Source organism: Podarcis pityusensis (assembly GCF_964106645.2).
Source record: "Podarcis pityusensis genome assembly, chromosome: 6".
NCBI lineage: Eukaryota > Metazoa > Chordata > Lepidosauria > Squamata > Lacertidae > Podarcis > Podarcis pityusensis.
In genome coordinates this window covers 93,250,125-93,270,251 of record NC_138030.1, presented here as the reverse complement: position 1 = coordinate 93,270,251, position 20,127 = coordinate 93,250,125, and the positions used below count along the sequence as shown (strand labels likewise).

The following is a 20,127-nucleotide window of genomic DNA, read 5'->3' as shown; positions in this document are numbered from 1 at the left end:
TTTATGAGATCCCAGCTAAATATCAGGAAGAACATTCTGTCAGTAAGAGCTATTTGACAGTGGAACAGACTCCCACAAGAGGTGGTGATGTCTCCTTCCTTGGAAGTTTTTAAGCAGAGGTTGGATGACCATCTGTTATGTATGGTCTAGTTGAGATTTGGACTAGATGACCCAATTCTATGATCCTATAAGATCACAATGCTTTGTGCCCTTCACATTTCTCATATTGGAATAAACTCCCTATTGCATGAGAAACATTTTTGCCCAAGTAATACCCTATGTATCTATCTGTTGCCTGGCCATTCTTGCAGCTAAGGGACTTTCTGACCAGTTCTGAAAGTTGCACTGAAGAATTGGCCTGTATTAAGTCCTTTATTATCAAAAGCAGCTTCCAAGTTGGAAGTGCTTCAAAGATATCTGCAAGTCTTGTCAATGTGATTTATCCAAAATGTTATGTTCTATTTGCACAATTCTACCTTGCCTATGAAAATGATACAGTATTTATAAGTATATCCTGGTGTTGCAGTCCCATCAAGTGACATCTTAGACAGGAGCAATTGATAGCTCACCCTGTCGCGGGTGGCGCTGTGGTCTAAACCACAGAGCCTAGGGCTTGCTGTTGGCAGTTTGAATCCCTGCGATGGGGTGAGCTCCCGTTGTTTGGTCCCAGCTCCTGCCAACCTAGCAGTTCGAAAGCGTGTCAAAGTGCAAGTAGATAAATAGGTATCACTCCGGCAGGAAGGTAAACAGCGTTTCTGTGTGCTGCTCTGGTTTCGCCATAAGCGGCTTAGTCATGCTGGCCACATGACCTGGAAGCTGTTTGCGGACAATGGCCGGCTCCCTCGGCCAGTAAAGCGAGATGAGCGCCGCAACACCAGAGTTGTCCGTGACTGGACCTAACGGTCAGGGGTCCCTTTACCTTTACCAAGGTGAAAAGAGGTCATTTCCTCTTTTTTGACACTAACCTGTGATTGATGCTTAGTGTAACACACTTAGACCAGGGTGGCTTTTCCCCTGAAGCCACTAAGAGCCTGGCAAAACAAAAAGAGGTTTGAGGAATGGACTTCTTATATCATTGGTTATCAACATCTGAGAGCTAGGAGCCATTGAGAACATCTGCTTTATGAGACCTATGAGACCCATGGGAAAGTGCACATGAAACTAGTGAAACACATGAAACACTTGGAAAAATTTTTGTTGAAAAGCAGTACAAAATATTTGAAATATTTAAAAAATATTTAGAATTGAATAATTAAAAATATTTGAAACACAGCACATAACAGTTATTATTTGTGAAATTGTAGTGTGACTAAGGCACATTGCTTTGTTTTAGTGACATTCCCTTGCACTCAACATAATTTTAAAATGTGCAAAAGTGCCTTATGCTCTGCCACACACAGGTATATATAAAGCAGGTACCTTGCCAGAGGCACAAGCCCAAGGGCAGAGCCTGTAAAATACTACAGATCTTTGTTGTTGTTTAGTCATTTAGTCGTGTCCGACTCTTCGTGACCCCATGGACCAGAGAACGCCAGGCACTCCTGTCTTCCACTGCCTCCCGCAGTTTGGTCAAACTCATGCTGGTAGCTTCAAGAACACTGTCCAACCATCCCATCTTCTGTCGTCCCCTTCTCCTTGTGCCCTCCATCTTCCCCAACATCAGGGTCTTTTCCAGGGAGTCTTCTCTTCTCATGAGGTGGCCAAAGTATTGGAGTATTGGTATTGGTATACAGATCTAGCAAGAACTAAGGAATCACACAATAGTAGCTCTTTGCTTAAAGAGTGAGACTATGTGTGGTTCTTTGCTTTGTGGAGGACATTGGAAGTACAGTGTATCTGTGTCAAAACTATTATTGTCGTCGTCCCCCCATCCCCGTCCCCCCAGCTTTAATTAAAATAAATAAATAATGTTTTGAATGCTTTGAGAGTAACCAACAGGCAGGCCATATCATGGTGTGGTTGTGAAAGCATATGTGCATTTTTATTTAATTTTACTAAATTTTATTTTGCTAATTAGTAATTTTTATGTTTCTTCCTTTTCCACTACAATGGACATCTGGGACAAATAACCCAGATGTTTTGATAAAGAAACTATTACAGAAAAATCCCATTATAAGCAAAGTAGATCAGACCATCATTCTGAGTTAAAAGCGTGTCCTTTTGAATATGCTTGTTGCATATTTGGATCATATTATGCTGCTGTGGGAATGTCTAAATGAAGAGGTGTTGCAGTTGTGCTAGCTAAGGTATTAAATATTACTCAGAATAGACCCATTTATTTTCAGTGTTCCAAGATTGGAAGAGTCCTTGAAGGTAGATTTATTTTTGTCAGGGGGGTAAACAATTCACTCTGGCTTCTGAAATGTGTGAAACAGTATATATATATATATATATATATATATTTAGCCAAAACAGTAAATAAATTGTTTCAGTGTTAGGAACTTTACTCACAAGTTTTCCAAATGTAATCACTTCATTTTAACTTCTGAGGATTTAGCATCCTCTCTGCAGCCTCTCTCTGTGGGTTACAAAATTTCTCTCAGAATACTCTCATCTCTTCTTATTAAATAAAATTTCTCCCTAATTTGTATATTCAATTCTGCTCATATTTCTTTGCAAAGTGCTATTACAAAAACTGCTGGCGTAATTTGGAATATTTATTTATTTTATTTCATAAAATGTATACACCACTTGATTGTAAAAAAACAAACAAACCTCAAAGTGGTTTACAAAAATAGAGCTTTTAGTGTCATCAGCCCAATCCAGTGGAATACTCCACTGGTAGAGATTGAGCAGGTGCCTTCTGTTTCAACCTTTAAATGACTGCTGAAAACCTTTCTATTCTAGCATCCTTACATAGGCAATTAAGAATACATCTTTCCATAATTGTTAGTAGATGGTCTCCAATTTTATTTTATTTTATTTTTATGTGTTTTTACTATACATAGTTTTTATTGCAAACTGCTTTGATGTTTTTATGATCTAGTGATCTATAAATATTATTAATAAAATAGGCTGCCTTATGCTACCATCTCTAGACTCTTGTATTAATTTACAAGACCCTTAGCAACTTGAGTCCACTTGACTCCTAATACACTTGCCCAGTCATTGCAGTATTTGGGGGAGTCCCTATTAGTAGTTCCCCAATGGCTCAGATAGATGCATAGCTCATATCAATCAGGAACCAGGCATTCAGAACTGTCGGTCCAATTCTGTGGAACTCTCTCCTACCCAGATTACTCAGGCCCCCTCCCTGTTGAACTCTTCACACTTCGTGAAGACTTTTTATTTATTCATTTAAGCAAGCATTTTAAGTGCGTTTTTCTGATTTTTAAATGATTTTGTGCCGTATCCCAATTGTACACCACTTGGGAACTTGGATATTAAGCCATTTATACATTACAGAAATGGATGTGGTTGAACCTGCCCCTCTTGGCTGGTGTTAAATCATCAACCATTTCAGTTGTTGATAAATACTGTTTCTTAACCAAAGGTTGTAAAATAATTAGTGAATATTTAAGATAGTAAGTATTGAAGTTGTATCCAAATGAAATTTATGGATCTGGTTGTATTTTTATCATTTTACTCAGCTGTATTGCTCTTGGGAATTGTGCTTTTCTTTTTAAGCTCTGAAGTTGTTTAAAAGTAAAAGTGCCATTACTTGAAATGATATAAGCTCAGCCTTGCGTTTGATATTCATTTAAAATACTGCATCTTGTGATACAAGCAATTATGTAAATAAGTATAAACATTTAGGAAATAAACTAATAATTACACATAAAAATAACACTAATTTATCCGGAGGGCTTATCCACACTTGCCTTTTGCCTGCTCTTTGCAGGCACAAGTCCATGCTTAAAAGCTCTGTGTCTGAGTGTGTGTGTGTGTGTGTGTGTGTGTGTGTGTTTGCGTGTTTGCATACTTTCCTTGCAAGAACTAGGCAAAACTTGAGGTATTATTCTCCGGGTATTTTTCTGCAAAATTGTAGTAATGGCTTCTCATAATACGTTTTAAGTGTTTAGCAATGTAGAGTTCTGTTCTGCCTTTTTAAAAAGATAAGTTTTAAAGCAGCTTTTCTGATTCTCAAACCGTTCATGGGGATGCCAGGAAAAATGCCAAAATACAGTGGGTGCTCATATTAAGAACACATGTCCAAATAAGAAAGTTGTTTTTTCTCTATGCTGTTGGTCACAGAGCGAGATGTAGTAGCAATGTGGCAGAAAGGGAGCCTGTTTGCAGTGTTCTGACAAATGATAATGACTGTGAATTTAAAAATGTGTAATACATACAATTTATAATGGAATTCAACAGGAACAGATTATACCATTCTCTTGGTCCGGTGACAAGAATGGCACGAAATGGCTATCGAGGCCACATGAAGGGCAGCAGGTACCAGCCCCTTGTGTTCAGGGGTCAGACTTTTTCCTCTGGTGTTGGTGACTTGGTTGATATTGAAGTGGGTGCAATCTGACACTCCTGATCTTTCTGGCTTCCTTGGGCAAATCATGTCAATGAACTTTCCCTTTAAAAATAGGTCTTCCCTCTTTTGTGTCTTAATCATATCTTTATAGAATGTGGCTGGCTTGTTCTGATCTGCAAATTTCATTTCTTAAAGTATTGCACTATTACCTGGAAAAGCCTTGATGTGTTTTTAAAGTATTATGTTGAAAGTAATTGGGGTGGCAAGAATGATGTTGGTACCTGAGCGCCTTAATATTCAAAATACTTTCTTAAAATTTTTGCATTGGTGCCCTCCCCCGTCTGGGTCATATATTTTAATAAATTGCATGAACATCAGTTATTGGCTTCAACCCATTCTGAATGGCATTTTATGCAAAACTGCTTGGAAGCTTCCATACACGTCCAGCTGTTTTACATTCCTAATTAAACTTCATTCTCTATAACGCTGTGGCCATCCAAGAAACCTAGCTCAAACAACCATAAAAATCAAGCATCGTCTGGAGTTAAGATACGCATTGGATGCCTTGCCAAAACTGGTGGACTCTTGACAGGTTCAGGTTGTTAGATCTGTCAAGTTTACACTTGACAAACAGATGAAGAGTGAATGGAAGAATTTTTCCAAGATGCTTCAGAAATTCTCAGACTGTCTCTAGAGAGCTGAAGGCTGTGCCCACATAAGCTGCTTGGCATGCACTGAGACACACACAGTTGCATCAGTCACATTTGTCCTCTTGAAAGCTGGTCAGCTGTTCACTACAAGCCATGTAGAAACAGATTAAATTAACTGCTCTGGGTCAAGCTTTCTGCTTCCATGCTTCTTCTGTCACTGTTTTCAAACACATTGATGTGGTATTGTGCATGTATTTAGCTCTTGCTTTTTTCAGTTTCTGCAACTCAGAATCTTAACAAATCGCCTTTCTACCAGGTCTGAATAATTAAAAATCACACGTTTGAGATGAGTGGGGTTTGGGTGTTTTTAATGAAATTGAATCTGAACATTTTGCTGTTTAGGATTTATTGTAGTTGTATTATTTCTATCCGTAATGTTGAAAGTTATTTTTATTTAAGATTTATTTGCTGAACTGGAGGGCATGTTACTTGTGCTTCTGGAAGAAACATCCATTGAAGCAGCCAAAAGTCATAGCCAATGACTTTTTCCACAGTGAAATCCAATAAATGACATGGCAACATTAACGCAGGTGTTAATTTCAAGTTAAATCATGCTTGGAGAACTGCTATTGGGATATTTTGTGTATTCCCGTCTTTTACTCATTCTTCTTTATAGTTCTGCAGAGTCTGAGGATTTAGCTGTTCATTTGTATCCAGGAGCTGTTACTATTCAAGGCGTTCTCAGAAGGAAGACTGTATTGAAAGAAGGCAAAAAACCGACAGTAAGACATTGAATGAATTGTTTAAAATGTTTCTCAGGTCCTTTTAGCAGTCAGTTGGTTGAAAGACAGGATAGAAATAAATCAAATAAAATTGTGGCATCGCAACTCACAGCCAAGTCAAATGATTCCTGGAACCCTCCTGTAGATGCTGCTTTGCCTTTGCCACTGCTGCATTCTTGAAGTAGCGCTGGGGTAGACAACCCATAACGAGCAGTTATGAACGCATTTGCACACATCCTTTGTCTAGGCAAGGAGTTACTGAGCACAGAACATGGTCTCTTTCTTTACCCCATTTTCTTGCTTTGGGCTGCATTCATTTAGAGGTAATCTGTCAGGGGTCACATGTAGACATGGCCAAAGTCAAAACTGGGTGAGGTTATGTTATCTCTTCTTTCTTTTTTCCTCTCTTATTCTCTTGCTCTTTCTCCCTGCCTTAACAGGGAGGATCCCTCTTGCAAGTCTCCTGAGCTGTTCACTTGCAGAGGGGAGAGCTTTTGATATTAGGCTGAGGGATGCCCACCCCTGTTGTAGTAGTAGTTACCACCATCCTAGGGACCCCCCCATTCCATCAGGTCCGGTTGTTGCAGGTCTTAGGAGAAGCCGCTACTATTGAGAAAAACATCTCCACATTTATTGAATCAGCTCTCATTACTGAAAACCAAAGCTGGCAATAATAAATATAGCTGTTTTGGTCATTTTAAATAGGGATGCAAAGGCAAAATTCTTAGAATTTCAAACATGTTACCATGGAGGCTACTGTGACAACCTTTGAAATCACCAAAACATTTATATTTATACTTGCTCTAAATTTAGATAATGAATAGGTTTCTTTTTTGCTTAATGATTCTTGCATACCTTTACCGTTTTTCCCCCTTCCTTTTTTTACTAACGTGGTGCTAGCTTGTTTAATTTGGGCGGTCAGTATTTGGTTGCATCTGTGCTTCTCAAATTAAGTAACATTTTTTTAAGGAAATGCATAAGTACATTTTGCCTCCAGGCCAGTTTTACTTGATTAGAACATTGTATGGATTGTAACGAGACAGTAAGGACAAAAAGGAAGCATGAGGGGACTTGCTGAAAGAGAGTATGGTGGCTTGTGTTTCCCTCCATAAATCGTGGTGCTTCTGTCGGGCATTAGTGTGGAAACCCAGCTTTTAGAAAGGAAGTTCTCTTCTTTGTGTGTTTGCCCCACATCACATTGCTCTCCCTATTTTCTCATAGTTTTCTCGTTCCTAGACTGAGAAGAAATGTGGATTACCACAAAATGTGGATTACTTACCAAGGGGTCTGTCTTGCTATGCTGATTTGCCTTTGAGGAGGCTCGCTGCAGCAAAGTTCGGAAGTGATTGATTTATACAAAGCATTTGTTTTTGAAAAAGTTGCCGGACCCATTTCTTTAGTGATCTAGGCTGAAAAGTAGAACGTCATTTCAGTCTATAAGATATTGTTGTATTTTGTTTTATTTCTTGGAATGTCTTTGTTTTGAAAGTATTGCCCTGCTCAAGACCCCTTTGAAATGGGCTGGGGCGAAAAAATCTGAAGAAATAAAATGAAAATGAAACTGCCTTAGTCTCTTAAAGGTATTAATCTAATGACACTTTGCTTTTGCAGGTAGCGTCTTGGACAAAATACTGGGCAGCGCTGTCAGGAACTCAGCTTTTCTACTATGCCGCAAAGTCCTTAAAGGCGACAGAAAGAAAACATGTATGCAATGCATTGTACTACATCTCCCATTGATATATGTGATCTTCATCCAGAGGGATAGATAGAATCAAACAGATATTATAGATATTTTAATATGCAACATGCATTCTCTTAATTACCTTTTCATGCTCTTTATTCACTGCTAGAGATGATAGTTTAGCTACCTTGCTTTTTCCAGGACAGTATTTTGCCTTTTTTCCCCCGACAGCAGGATTAACATTTTTTCTTCTCTCCTTTCATTGGGAACACTGCAACTACAAACGTTTTCACTGCTGCTTTCTGGTTAACCATTGCTGCTGTCTGGATACTTGCTGCTCTGCCTACTTTTCTCCCTTAGTTCCCTCTCTTAGCCTCTCCATCTTGATTTTCTGCTGCCAACTCAGCTGAACAGCAGTCTTGAAAAATAATTCCAAACTCTGTAAATCTTCCTACTTGAAATGCTCTGGAAGCAGCCTTCTGAGTTCAGCTGGATCTGTCTTAGTATACAAAGCTTGCATACCATGCACAATGTATACTGTAGCTATTAAACAATGTAAAGCAGCCATTGTGATAATCTCCAGTCTGATGATTCTGCAATGGTACATTTCCTTGGCATTTAAATTTTTCAGGTCTCTAAAGCATGGGTACTAAAGTCACACTCATCCCAAAATGTGTACACAAACTGATTTCCTCAAATTGAGTCCTGTTCGTCTCTGATTTCAAATGGCCAATAACTTTTATTTGAAGCAGAGCATTGTAAGAAAGAAGTCTTCAATTGATTTCAGACAAATTGAAAAGCCAATTCCTATTGCCAATTCTGGTAGTAGCTGTATACATCCTTTATGTCATCTGTTTTTCACTCATGCAAAATCAGAATTCTACATTATGTTTGGACTGGAGAGGCAAACTTTTTAAATGTAACATGTAACATCTCTGTTCAGCTTTTAACATCTATTTTGCATTAATGGTGTAAAAAGCCAGTGCTGTTTGTTCTGTGTTGCAGCATTTAATGCATATCTTGTGGTTTGTTTGTTTTTTCCTCTTTCCATTAACGTGGTTTTGTTCGTTGCTTCCTGCTTTCCTTCAGTTCAAATCTACACCAAGTAAGACTGTATCTGTTGTGGGATGGATGGTCATGATGGCTGATGACCCAGAACATCCAGATCTCTTCCTGCTCACAGATTCTGAGAAAGGTCAGTGACTGAATATCCTTGGTAGATTCCCGTATGATTGTGGACACTGGGTGATCTTGGGACAATGGGATTATTGCCTTTTTGCCACTAATTATGGAAGCAAATGAACCTCAGGAGAATAAAATGCATACAAACACTGGTCAGCAAAAGAAAATGTGTACTATAGAAATATTTTATTGTCTTTTTGGACACTTTGAAATGTTTTGAGGGAATTTTTCCATATTTTAAAATGTAATATCTAACGTTACAGTCCAAGATTGGATTTTAGGGTGGCTTGCAGATAGTTAAACCATTCAGGAAAAATACTATAGAAGCAGAAACAACCACATTAAATAAATTAGCTCAGAACTGTTCCCAAATATTTGTGTGACTTTTCCAGTCTGCTTTCCAGGGCCTGTTGGCATTGCTATTTTTGAAGTTAAACTTTATATGAAGTATTTCTTCCAGAATAGCATTGTAGCTGAAAAGAATTTAAATTCTAATTACTAAATTGATTCATGGCTCTCTTATCTCCTCAAGGAATGTCTCAAGGAATTACCTTATTTGAAGAAGAAAAAATCTGTTCCCCTTGCTTTTGAGAAGTAGTAGGGGAAATTCTGACTGCAAGTGATCTGAAAGCTAGAGTTCTTAAGCCTTCCATACTAGTGGTTTCAATGCTGAATCCTGCAACCTTTAACTTGCCTTATATACCAATGTGATTTACGCATTAAAGCCTTGGACAGAACTGGGGTTGTGAGTTTGAGTTCTTCATCATGCAGGACAAGTCAGGGCAGATGTAACAGTTACTGCTTTGCCCATCAAGCTCTCAACCCCATATTGTCAGAATCCAGAATGTGAAAAGGTAGACTGGATGGGAATTACCTAATCAGCTCAAGAGCTCCTGATTTGTATGCCAGGAATTTGAACCTCAGGAGGGTCTTAACTGCTCAGTGGATAGCTTCTCCCTCCTCTTTTGAGTAGAGATCTCACATTTTCAAGGGTTCTATTGCATGAAGTGAAATATTAGACATGTGATTACAGCACACCTTACTTGGCAGGTAGATATTTTCATTTTTGTGTTCATATCAATTTACCATACTTTTTGCTCTATAAGGCTCACTTTTTCCCTCCTAAAAAGTAAGGGGAAATGTGTGTGCCTCTTATGGAGCGAATGCAGGCTGCGCAGCTATCCCAGAAGCCAGAACAGCAAGAGGGATTGCTGCTTTCACTGCGCAGCGATCCCTCTTGCTGTTCTGGCTTCTGAGATTCAGAATATTTTTTTCCTTGTTTTCCTCCTCCCAAAGCTAGGTGCGTCTTGTGGTCTGGTGCGTCTTATAGAGCGAAAAATACGGTAAATAAAAATGTCTGTCTGGCCTTTCAAGCACCATACACCCCTCAGGGCCATGTTGGGTGGGATTCTTTTAAAATATGTGGTATCTTTCAGATTACGACTATACATTAACATGCATTTTTCTATTTCCCATTTCTTGCATTCTTTTATTCATTTTTAAGAGCTTAACTTGAAGTCTGTTATTCGTGATAGAAAGTTCTCCCTCTTTTTGTAATTTAGGGAACTCATACAAGTTTCAAGCTGGTAACAGAATGAATGCAATGCTGTGGTTTAAGCATCTGAGTGCTGCCTGCCAAAGCAACAGACAAAAGGTGAGGGAATTATGGCCTGCTTTGGCAACTAGCAATGAGTGCTCAATATTATTAAACAATTCTGTACAAAAGTCAGTCTTCAGTCTTGCTCTGAATAACCATTGTTCAGTTCTCATAAAGGTCTCTTCTAATAGCTCCTGGCGTTGCTGAAGATAGGTAGCTTCATATATCTCTAATTAGCAGCTTAAAACAATGAGTGCATGTTAAGTGCATGTAAAAATGAGTTCCTGGTCTGCATTTATTTCCCCTGGGACACATTTAAATACACAAGCAATCAAAAATGCAGCATTAGGGCAATGTGTCACATTTCCTCATACAGTCCAAGAAATAAATGGCTCCCATTGATTGCATTAGAGGAGTTTTTTAAAAAATAAAATAAAAAATAAAGTCTGCTTTGAGGGCCTTGAGCAAGATTATGAAAACAAAGTTAAAGATTTACATGAATCACCATTTTCCAAGGAAAATTAAGAAGTAATTCATAGGAATGGATAGGTATATAAATATATATCGTTCATAATTGTCAGATTACGATATTCAACTTTTTTCAGATTTTATGCCATGTGAAACTCTGCCTTACTACCCACTCATAATGCCCTCCACGATTTATCTCTAAAAGTTCACCATTGTATAACTATTGTGCCTTTGAATCCTGATTCTGTTCTGTAGCATGCAATTCTAGAAATCATGCTTTGCTTTATATATGTTTATGTTGTTTTTATTCCCTCAAAATGTGCTCCACTTACATGGTTCTTTAATTTTAGTTTTCTTACATTTATATTTTGCTTTTCTGCCACCATGTAACCAAAGCAGCAAACTTTTGACTCCAAGGCAGTCCCCCATCCAAGCCCTAACCATTCCCAGACCTGTTCAGTTTCAGCAAGGTACTGGCCTCATGTGCTGTCATACTATACCCTGGGACCCCCAACCCACTTGTTTCAGATTTTGAGGCTGCAGGGAGGAGGAAAAAATGAGGAAGGGGTCCCATTGCATTTGCACAAGTCTATTCCACTTGCAGACAAACATATCTCTAGACTTACTACAGCTGAAAAATGTAGTAGTATAGTTCTTTTCCATGAGCACAATATCAATATTTTTTGCTAGCAAACGTCACTCCTTACTACATACATATCCAGCACTCAAAGGAATGAGTTGTAAACCAAGGCCAAGACATCCAGAGCGGATAACCTTTACCCTTCTGCCACTTTTGTGAAATTTGAAAGTTACTATGCCATGTTAAATGCATATCTTTTCCCAGTGTCTGTATAAAATACCTAAGAAGTGGCTCTGCTCAATTTAGAAACAATCTTTCAAAAAATAATCAGACCTACACAGATATTAGGCATTAGATTACATTGTGAGTGGGGAACTAGATCCAGTCAGATTCCTAAACCCCCATCCCCCTCAGGCCAGCTTTGACTGGTAGGTGGGGCCACCCACATGAGTCATCTGCTATCATAGTGATGCTAAACAATTGACATCTGTCAAAGTTTAAAGGAGGTTGCTATAACTGCCAATCAACTGATTTACTGCAATCTCCTTGAAGTCGTGCATTCAGTACCAGTCAGCTGATTGGCTCTGGGTGCGCCCCTTCAGAGAGGCTTGTTATAACTTCAGACCAGCCTTCAAACTCTGCTGAGGGAAAAATTATTCGAATTCAAAGAAATTAGGAAGGTTGCAACTGGTTGTGCCTCAACTTTGGATCTCACTAGGAAGAGCAATCTAAAACAGTGGTACCTTGCAAGACGAATGTCTCGCAAGACAAAAAACTCACTAGACGAAAGGGTTTTTTGTTTTTTGAGCTGCTTCGCAAGACGATTTTCCCTATGGGCTTGCTTCGCAAGACGGAAACGTCTTGCAAGTTTGTTTCCTTTTTCTTAACATTGTTAATACAGTTGCGACTTGACTTCGAGGAGCAACTCATAGAACGCGGTGTGGTAGCCTTTTTTGAGGTTTTAAAAGACTTTGGTGATTTTTGAAGCTTTTCCAAAACTTTCCCGACACCGTGCTTCGCAAGACGAAAAAAATCGCAAGACAAAACTCGCGGAACGAATTAATTTCGTCTTGCGAGGCACCACTGTAATGGATTCTTACAGTCACTTCTTTTTTGACCTTATGGAAATGTGTAGCTCTCCAGTGGTAAAGAAAATAACTTTTTGATTGCCCAGAGAACATCTGTTATTTCTTCCTTTGTCCAGGACTGTCTATCATTGAATTTATGCTCTCATAGTAAATTATAGTTCGGAATATGATGAGGAGCATCCTTTCATTTTTCGTGGTGCGATTAATGGCTGAGTGACAGTCTCAGCAAGGCTAATAAATTGGCTTCTGAATAAGATCACTATTTAACTGCAAAACAACAACACCCAGTCCAATAACATTTATTGTTACTATCTTATCAAGAGACACAGGTGCTCTTCCGAAATAGTCATGGATTGACTCCAACTCCAGACTGAGCAGGGGGAAAGACTAGCCCCTTATATTCTGCCTAATTCAGGCCACAAATCCTACTAGCAAGCAAGAAAACAAAATAGACATTTGTTTATATTTTTCCTCACATGCAAGCCAACTTGTACAGTAGTGGGCAAGCTCCAGCTCACAGGCCTTTGGAGATGATACCCAAAATATAAGATACTTTAAGGTTTATTTTTTAAAATATATATATTGGGGAAAATATAGATTGAAAGGCATCTATTAGTGAAAATAATTTACAAAAATTATATTAGCAAAAAATAGGAGAAATGCGCACTAAAAATGCTGGTGAATTTTCATGAGAACTTTTAAAACTAAACACCACAAACTGATGTGAAAATGTGGCAAACTGAATTAAGATTTTAAAAGATGAGAAACTGAGCAAAACCAAGATTGACAGATTTCTCCATTCCTCGCAGGAAGCCATTGTTTCCTTTTTGCACCAGAGCTGAGCTATAACCTAGAAATCTTACAAAACCATTGCATATGTTTTTAGGTTCCTGCCAACTTGATGACTTTTGAGTGACAAACTTCTTCAAAACATGAACGAAGATGACACATTTGAATGCTGTCTGCCTATCTCCTAGTTTGAGGATGGAGGTTCTGGCGGAAACATGCCCCAGTTATACTTCTGTGCCAGAACAAAGATGGTAAACAGAGTTTCAAATCACTGAAGTACTGAACAAAAAACATACTAAGAATTCAGGGGATGGAAGTGCAAGAGGAACTGCCATGGACCATGTTGCTGCTTAATATTTTCTGAACCGACCTGTGGAAACCACTGCCTTAAAGAATGACAGGAAACCCAACATGAAACACCAAATACTCTGTGTGTGTGTGTGTGTGTGTGTGTGTGTGTGTGTGTGTAAGAAAGAAAGAAACCTCTGGCGTGCTTAGGTTAAATCAGATGTAGCTCATTCGCATTTGTGTTAACTTTGTTAACTTTGAATTTAAAAGTCCACCTTTGTTTCTTTGTAAAAGGAAACCTCGTACTGCTTAAGGGTTGTGTTAATGGGCAGGTTTGCAAGGACATAGCTTGTGTGTTCTTGAAGAATGTGCAGTTACTATACTTGTATCCCTCCATATCATTTCTTTGGGGGCTCAGATAATTGGCATCACTGTTTTATTTGTTTATGCTTAGAATGTGATAAATGTAATATATGCAAGTTTATTCTCTTTTCTCAAAGCACTGTCTTTGTGGAACCTAGTACTGTATATGGGGATTTTCTTTCCAACAAGTGGCACAACAGCTGAACATTAAAACACCACACCCTCCTTTTTCAGAGTTCTTGGTTGTAAATTTCCTGATAGAAATAGTCTGCAGGATTTGGTAAAGCAAGCTCTGGGAAATATCATCAGGTCAGAACTGAGCCTTTATTCCTCAGTGTATTTTCAAATGGGTGACACTCTTTTATTTCCCCAACAATGCATTGTAAAGCTTTTCAACAGGCCTGTTTACCGTTTAAAGCCCCATCTTTTGTTGCATTGATAACATTTTACAAGTGACAGTCTTACTTCACATCTCTTCTTGCAGATTGAGACGCACAATGCCTGTATTTGTAGTTTGGAATTCTGAGTTACACTGAACTCTTCTCTATCAGATATAGAAATCAGATCTCCGTAGCAAAAGCTCACAAAATGCAACTCTCAGCATAACCAAGACAAGTAAGAACTTGACATGAGAGAAGGCCTTGATAGAATAAAAATTTAAAGAGTGGATTATTTCCTACATGAAAATTAAATGTGCAACTACACTTTTTGACCACTTTTGTGGAAAATTATTGCATTTCAAAGATGCGTCTCTCTTTTCTCTTCTTTTTTGCATGTGGTTCTTTTCTGAAATGCTTTGAGGCTTCTTCAGAACCTTCCGATGATGGTAATCAAATGAAAACAAGGCAAGTAGGAATATACCACAGCACTGCAGTCTAGTTAATAAGAGAAAAGATTGTATTCATTCTGCAGATTATCATGCGTTAGCTCTATGCTTAAGTTTATTCACAGATGAGTAACAATCTTTTTATTTTTATCTGCTTCAGAGTAGAATTTTGCTGGCTCATACTTCCAGAGCCCAAATTTTCCAAAGAGCTTCCCCCTAATTAGTTAGAATAGGGCAGAAACTGGCAGCCGTCTGCAAAGGAAAAGAATAATAACAACATGAAAGTTGCTCTGAAGCTGCAAATATAAGTTCATCTTTCTAAGTGATTGACGTTTGAATCTGCTCCTTTTTTCTTCCCATAATAATATTAACAGGTTTTGAATATTTGCCCCATGAGGAATGAATGTTCAGTTCTGACCTTGTAGTGGTGTTATGTCACTTGCTTGTTCTGTGTCACTTAGTTTACATGTCTCCCACAATAACCCATGTTGGGTGTTTCGTTAAAAAAGAGAGAGACATCTTCATAGCCAGCAGTATTACTGTACAGAATTTGCACAACTTTCCTTTTTAAAATTACTACATGTTTCTTTTCAGAATAAGCTTTTTTAAAAAAAAAGAAATGAAAAACAACTTCAACACAACACTATAAATGTATGTACTTAGTATTATGGAAGGTAATCCTGTGGAATTTTTATTTTTTTAAGAGAAAGAGTGAAAACAATTGTGTAGATACATTGCAGGCTAACCATATTTGTTCTTCATGTTTTTATGAGTAGAGAGATGCAACTGGGAACCCCTTTATATGATGCAGGTTTGCAAAAAACAGAGGGTCAATTCACATCACATTTCCCCCCGTGGTACTTCATTAGGTTTGTGGCACACTAAACGGGTCTTTGTGAGATTTTTCAATATTCTGTCCAAATTATAGCACAGTACATTAGTTTTGAATTAGTTTTGAAGTCTTTTAAGGATATGGTTAGCTACAATCTAGAAAACCTTTTGTAGTGCTCATGAGACCAATTCATTACATCAAAATCTACGTTAAATGGAGATTTATTGTTTTTGTGACTGCAGCACATACACAATGATCCCACAAATTAACTCAAAACCAAACCGGGTTGACAGCCTTTTCTTATATCCATACAGCAAGTTTCAAAAGATAGGAAAGACAGTATTAAAAGCTGGCAAACAGTCCTGACTACCTTTTGCCAATGCTTTTATCCAGCTTCAAATATAATATATTTATCAGAAAGCTTTGATTGAACATGAAACTGCTTTCTCTGGTTTATGAGAATTAGCAGAGAGAGTTGTGACAATTTCATAGGTTTCAACTAACATGATTGATACATTACATGGACTTAGATTGTCTTAATATTACGCACAACTACTGAGCCATTCCAGTTTTATGAGGTGGTCAAATTGTCAAAAATAAGCTTTTTACATCTTTTTACATATAGCCACATGTTACTACACCCCTCCCCCTGTTTACCAAAAATTTGAGGTAAAAAAAGGAGGCTTGATTTATAATATTTCTTTTATAGTTTCTTTTGTAAATGAATAGTCTTTTAAATATACTATCAGTAGAAAGAACTATTTAATTACTACAGTATGATTCAAAAGGCATTGTGTTAAATCCTGTGATGTAAAATTTCACACCACAGTGCTATGAATTCCATTAAATTTATTTACTTTGAAACAAATGGCTTTTAAAACAAGGCTCCCATCCAAAAAATATTAAACCAATCTGTGTCTGAATGAGGCATTTTAATCGCTTGTTATCACAAGTAACCTTTAAAAATGTTATGCTACCTGTGTGAATTTTAACAGTAGCAGGAATTGTTTGTCAAATTTATTTGACAGTGATAAATTGAAAACACTTCAGGTTTTTCCTATGATCTCAGATACTGGTTGCTAAATATATATATATATTTCTATGTTTTTATTATTCCACCTAAAACCAGTCAAGTAGTCTTAGTATCTTGAATAAATGATGTTTTGATTTTAACAAAACGATTCACACTATAGTTCACACTCTGAGTTATGTGCCGATTTCTGTGAGCACTTTGTAAAAATGAAATTAATTGTGCTACAGTAATTTAGTTTACAATTTGGTAAGATGTTTAATAAGATGTTTTGAAGTTTCCTACAAGGAATGTTTAATTCAAAAGAGTAAAATTCTCCTGTTAAAATCTAAAAAAACACCCTTATTAAGGTTGAAAACATACAACAAATACAGAATACCTTCCTCCTACTGTGCCTGTTTTTCACACTGCTGTTATCAACACCTTGATTAGAGAATCTCTATAGCACTCCTTAACTGAATTTATCAAGCTTAAGTTCAAATATATCAGATTTCTTCACTTTCCATGCAATAAACTTTAGGGATCAGTTGTTCCACATGGTGTTTCACTTAGTTTTTCACTCATTCTACCATCCCGGATAATTTTGTTCTTGTCTTGCTCATTTGCAATTGGGCAGCAGTGCGTAAGTTGTTTAATGTCATCAGACTCCTTTCCTGGCATATTTCAGCAAAAACAAATCTTTGTAATGAAACCACAGGTGAGGACAACTTCACACGTGACTTTTTCCTTCATGGAAATTACATCAATGTACATGGGAAAATCTGTGGCTTCAGGGGAAATTGATGCAAGCACTGTGCCTGCATCTTGAGTCACACATTTTTCCCTACATGGAGATTGTAAGAAAAATGACCCTGAAATTGCTTGCATAAATAGTTTGTGGGTCACACCTGAACTGTAAATGCCTGTTGCGAATGTTGCTATTAGAGACACACCACCACCAGTTATAAAGACTGGTGTAAAGAATATTGTGAAGCAAAACTCGTAGTTTACTTGCTAACTTTGAAACACATTCCTATAACCCTGTGTATTAGCCAGGGATACACAAATCTGTTTCAAATGAAGCTCAGTCATGAGGTGATCTTTCCAGTTGCATCTTTTTTTCTCATTGTTTTGTACATATTTCTCTTTCATTCCTAAGTGTTATTAATCCTGATCTACTTTTCTCACTTGGTATGCTGGCCGCTATGAAAAACACTAAAACTGGTACTAAATAGCCAGTTTTCATTTCCCTGAAAAAATTACCCTTTTTAATAGTTTGCTGTTTGCAAGTTGCTCCCTTCCTTCCATTAAAAATGGCTTGTGTCTAAGGTTAAACGCTGCAGTTAAAATGATAAGCAGATACAAAATGTCCCTTCAAAGCAGAATGCCATTTCCTGCCCATCATTGGGCACAACATATCTGCATAAGATGTTTGCCAGTGCCTTAATTACCTGTTTGAAGACCAACTGGGCTAGCGAACCATCACTATTCCCATGCATTACCCCATTCATGCAAATTGTGTTTTGTTTTGTTTTTTGAAGGAGCCCCATGGAAGCCTCCTTGAAGCTTGAATAGTCAGTATAATAACTCAGTTGTTCTTGCCTTCCTTTTGCTTTGAAGTTCAGTATTAGTATATAGTGGACCCGGTGGTTTTGATTCATTCCATTCTCAAGTTTTTTGAACAATAGTATAGAGCTGATTTGGATGACAATTCAGACCTTTGCTAGGTGGTAAGGTCCTATGGTAAGCTGGCCAGGCCCAACTCTCATCAGCACCATTGGAGTGAGTGAGCCCTTGAGTCATTTAAAAGAGCAGCTCTGGATATCACACAATATGGACTTTTAAGCTAGTTCAACCTAATTACGAACTGAGCACTCCATGATGCTGTGTGTTTGAAATGTCTCTGTCATACTAGCAACCTAAGGTTTTAAGGTAGACCAGGTCACATCTGATCTCCCGCTACCTAAATATAAATAATCTCTAGAGCATTTCAATATTTTCATTGGGTTTTTTTCAGTCACCTAACGGCACTCGTAAAGAAATCAGAACATGCCCCCCCCCCCAATTTGGTTTATTGTGTTATTTGAACTCACTCGTACAGAAAGCATGTTCCCTTTTTAAAAAGTATATCAATGTATGGAAGTCATCAGGAAAAAATCCTATGCAAAACTTGGTAAGTAACGTAACACATTTGTCTTTAAGCTTTGATGTACTGGGGTTTTGAGAAACAAAATTAAACTTGAGTAAAACTAACTCAATAAATAAAACTGAAGGCTATGTTCATGAAACAATTGTTATTTCTTCAGATATTGAGGAAACTGTTATATTCCCCCCACAGCCCCACACCCATGTGAATCATAACCGAATATATTTTTAAGTCTAAACCTCAGATATGATAGTGCAAGCGGTTGACAGCTGCAGGTTGTGAAAAGTAAATGTTCACATCTAGAAATGGATATTGCAGTATCATAAGAGACTCATTGTGAAAGGTTGTGTACAGATGAAGGGAGCTACTGTCCATATTGGGATAGTTCTTGAATCTTGGCCTTGCTGAACAACCAACAAGCCGAAAATATTTCTTTTGTGCAATGGAGAAATAAGGAGAAAGATGTTTTCCTTCTGGATTGTTCAACAATGTCCAAATTCAATAACTACTATTATTCCTGGAATCCTGAACTACAAATTAATTTATTGCTTATGCTACTCATAACCTACCGCAAGTTAATTTATAGGAGGGGGAGAAAGAAAGAGATGCAAAGTCCACATTATGCAAAACACAAGCCATTTTTAATGAATCTTCTTCCCTGTTGACCTGAAGCACCATTTTGATTGAGGTTGAATGCACTATGATCTCAATGAGTGATGTGCAGTTTCGCTGTTCCTTGTCCTTTTTCCTCCCGATTTTTAATACGAGTGTGTGTGTGTGTGTGTGTGTGTGTGCGTGTGTGCATTTTGAACTGCGTGTTTGCATTAGCTATTTCAACATGGCTACAAGTATGGACTTAAAAATAGAATTTTCCTACTGAAATAAATAACTTAAAATTTCAACCATGTGCATTGTCGTTTTACATACTCACATGTCTATTGCAGCAAATCTTGAGTTTGGAGCCAGCTTTCTCTAAATGGAGTGACACCTTGGATCAACTGAAATTTGGCAGTAACAAGCTGGCTTTCAGAAGAGCTGAGGCAAAATGGGAATATGCTATTGCCAATAACTAAAATGAGCAAATTGGTTGGGGTGTTAAACAGCATAGCAGAAAAGCATGATGTAGCATCTAATTAATTTTCTAAAATATTATAAGTACTAAACTCTCAAGTCTCTTCTAGCTTCCTTCATAATCTTGAAGCAAACTTTAAAAAGCATTATCTTGGAGCACTTATGCAAGATACCCCAAGTGTTTTGAGTTTCCAGGGCAACAAAGTTGGGAGCAGCTAAGAGTACTTTTCTACAGGGCAATCCTCTTCCTTAGGAGAAGCAGCAATCTTTCAGGTATTTCCTCCCCAAGCAATGTTGGGCTTTCATTAATCAAAGCCCACCCTCTAAATGGTTCCCAAACAGCACCAGAATATTG

General features: G+C 37.8%; 1 protein-coding gene across 2 annotated transcripts in view; it reads left to right on the top strand.

The window, feature by feature from the left end:
• RALGPS2 (Ral GEF with PH domain and SH3 binding motif 2) overlaps positions 1-19,603 on the top strand; it is a 97,624-nt gene extending 78,021 nt beyond the window's left edge. Inside the window, exons 15-20 of one of the 2 annotated variants that reach the window (XM_081012198.1) lie at positions 4,312-4,389; positions 5,747-5,852; positions 7,464-7,556; positions 8,623-8,728; positions 10,278-10,369; positions 13,335-19,603. In XM_081012198.1, coding sequence (XP_080868324.1) covers positions 4,312-4,389; positions 5,747-5,852; positions 7,464-7,556; positions 8,623-8,728; positions 10,278-10,369; positions 13,335-13,364 — 505 coding nt within the window. In that variant the 3' untranslated portion in view covers positions 13,365-19,603. The remainder of the gene's footprint in view (positions 1-4,311; positions 4,390-5,746; positions 5,853-7,463; positions 7,557-8,622; positions 8,729-10,277; positions 10,370-13,334) is intronic. The other variant, XM_081012199.1, reaches the window with a different exon arrangement.
• Positions 19,604-20,127: the final 524 nt, after the last annotated feature.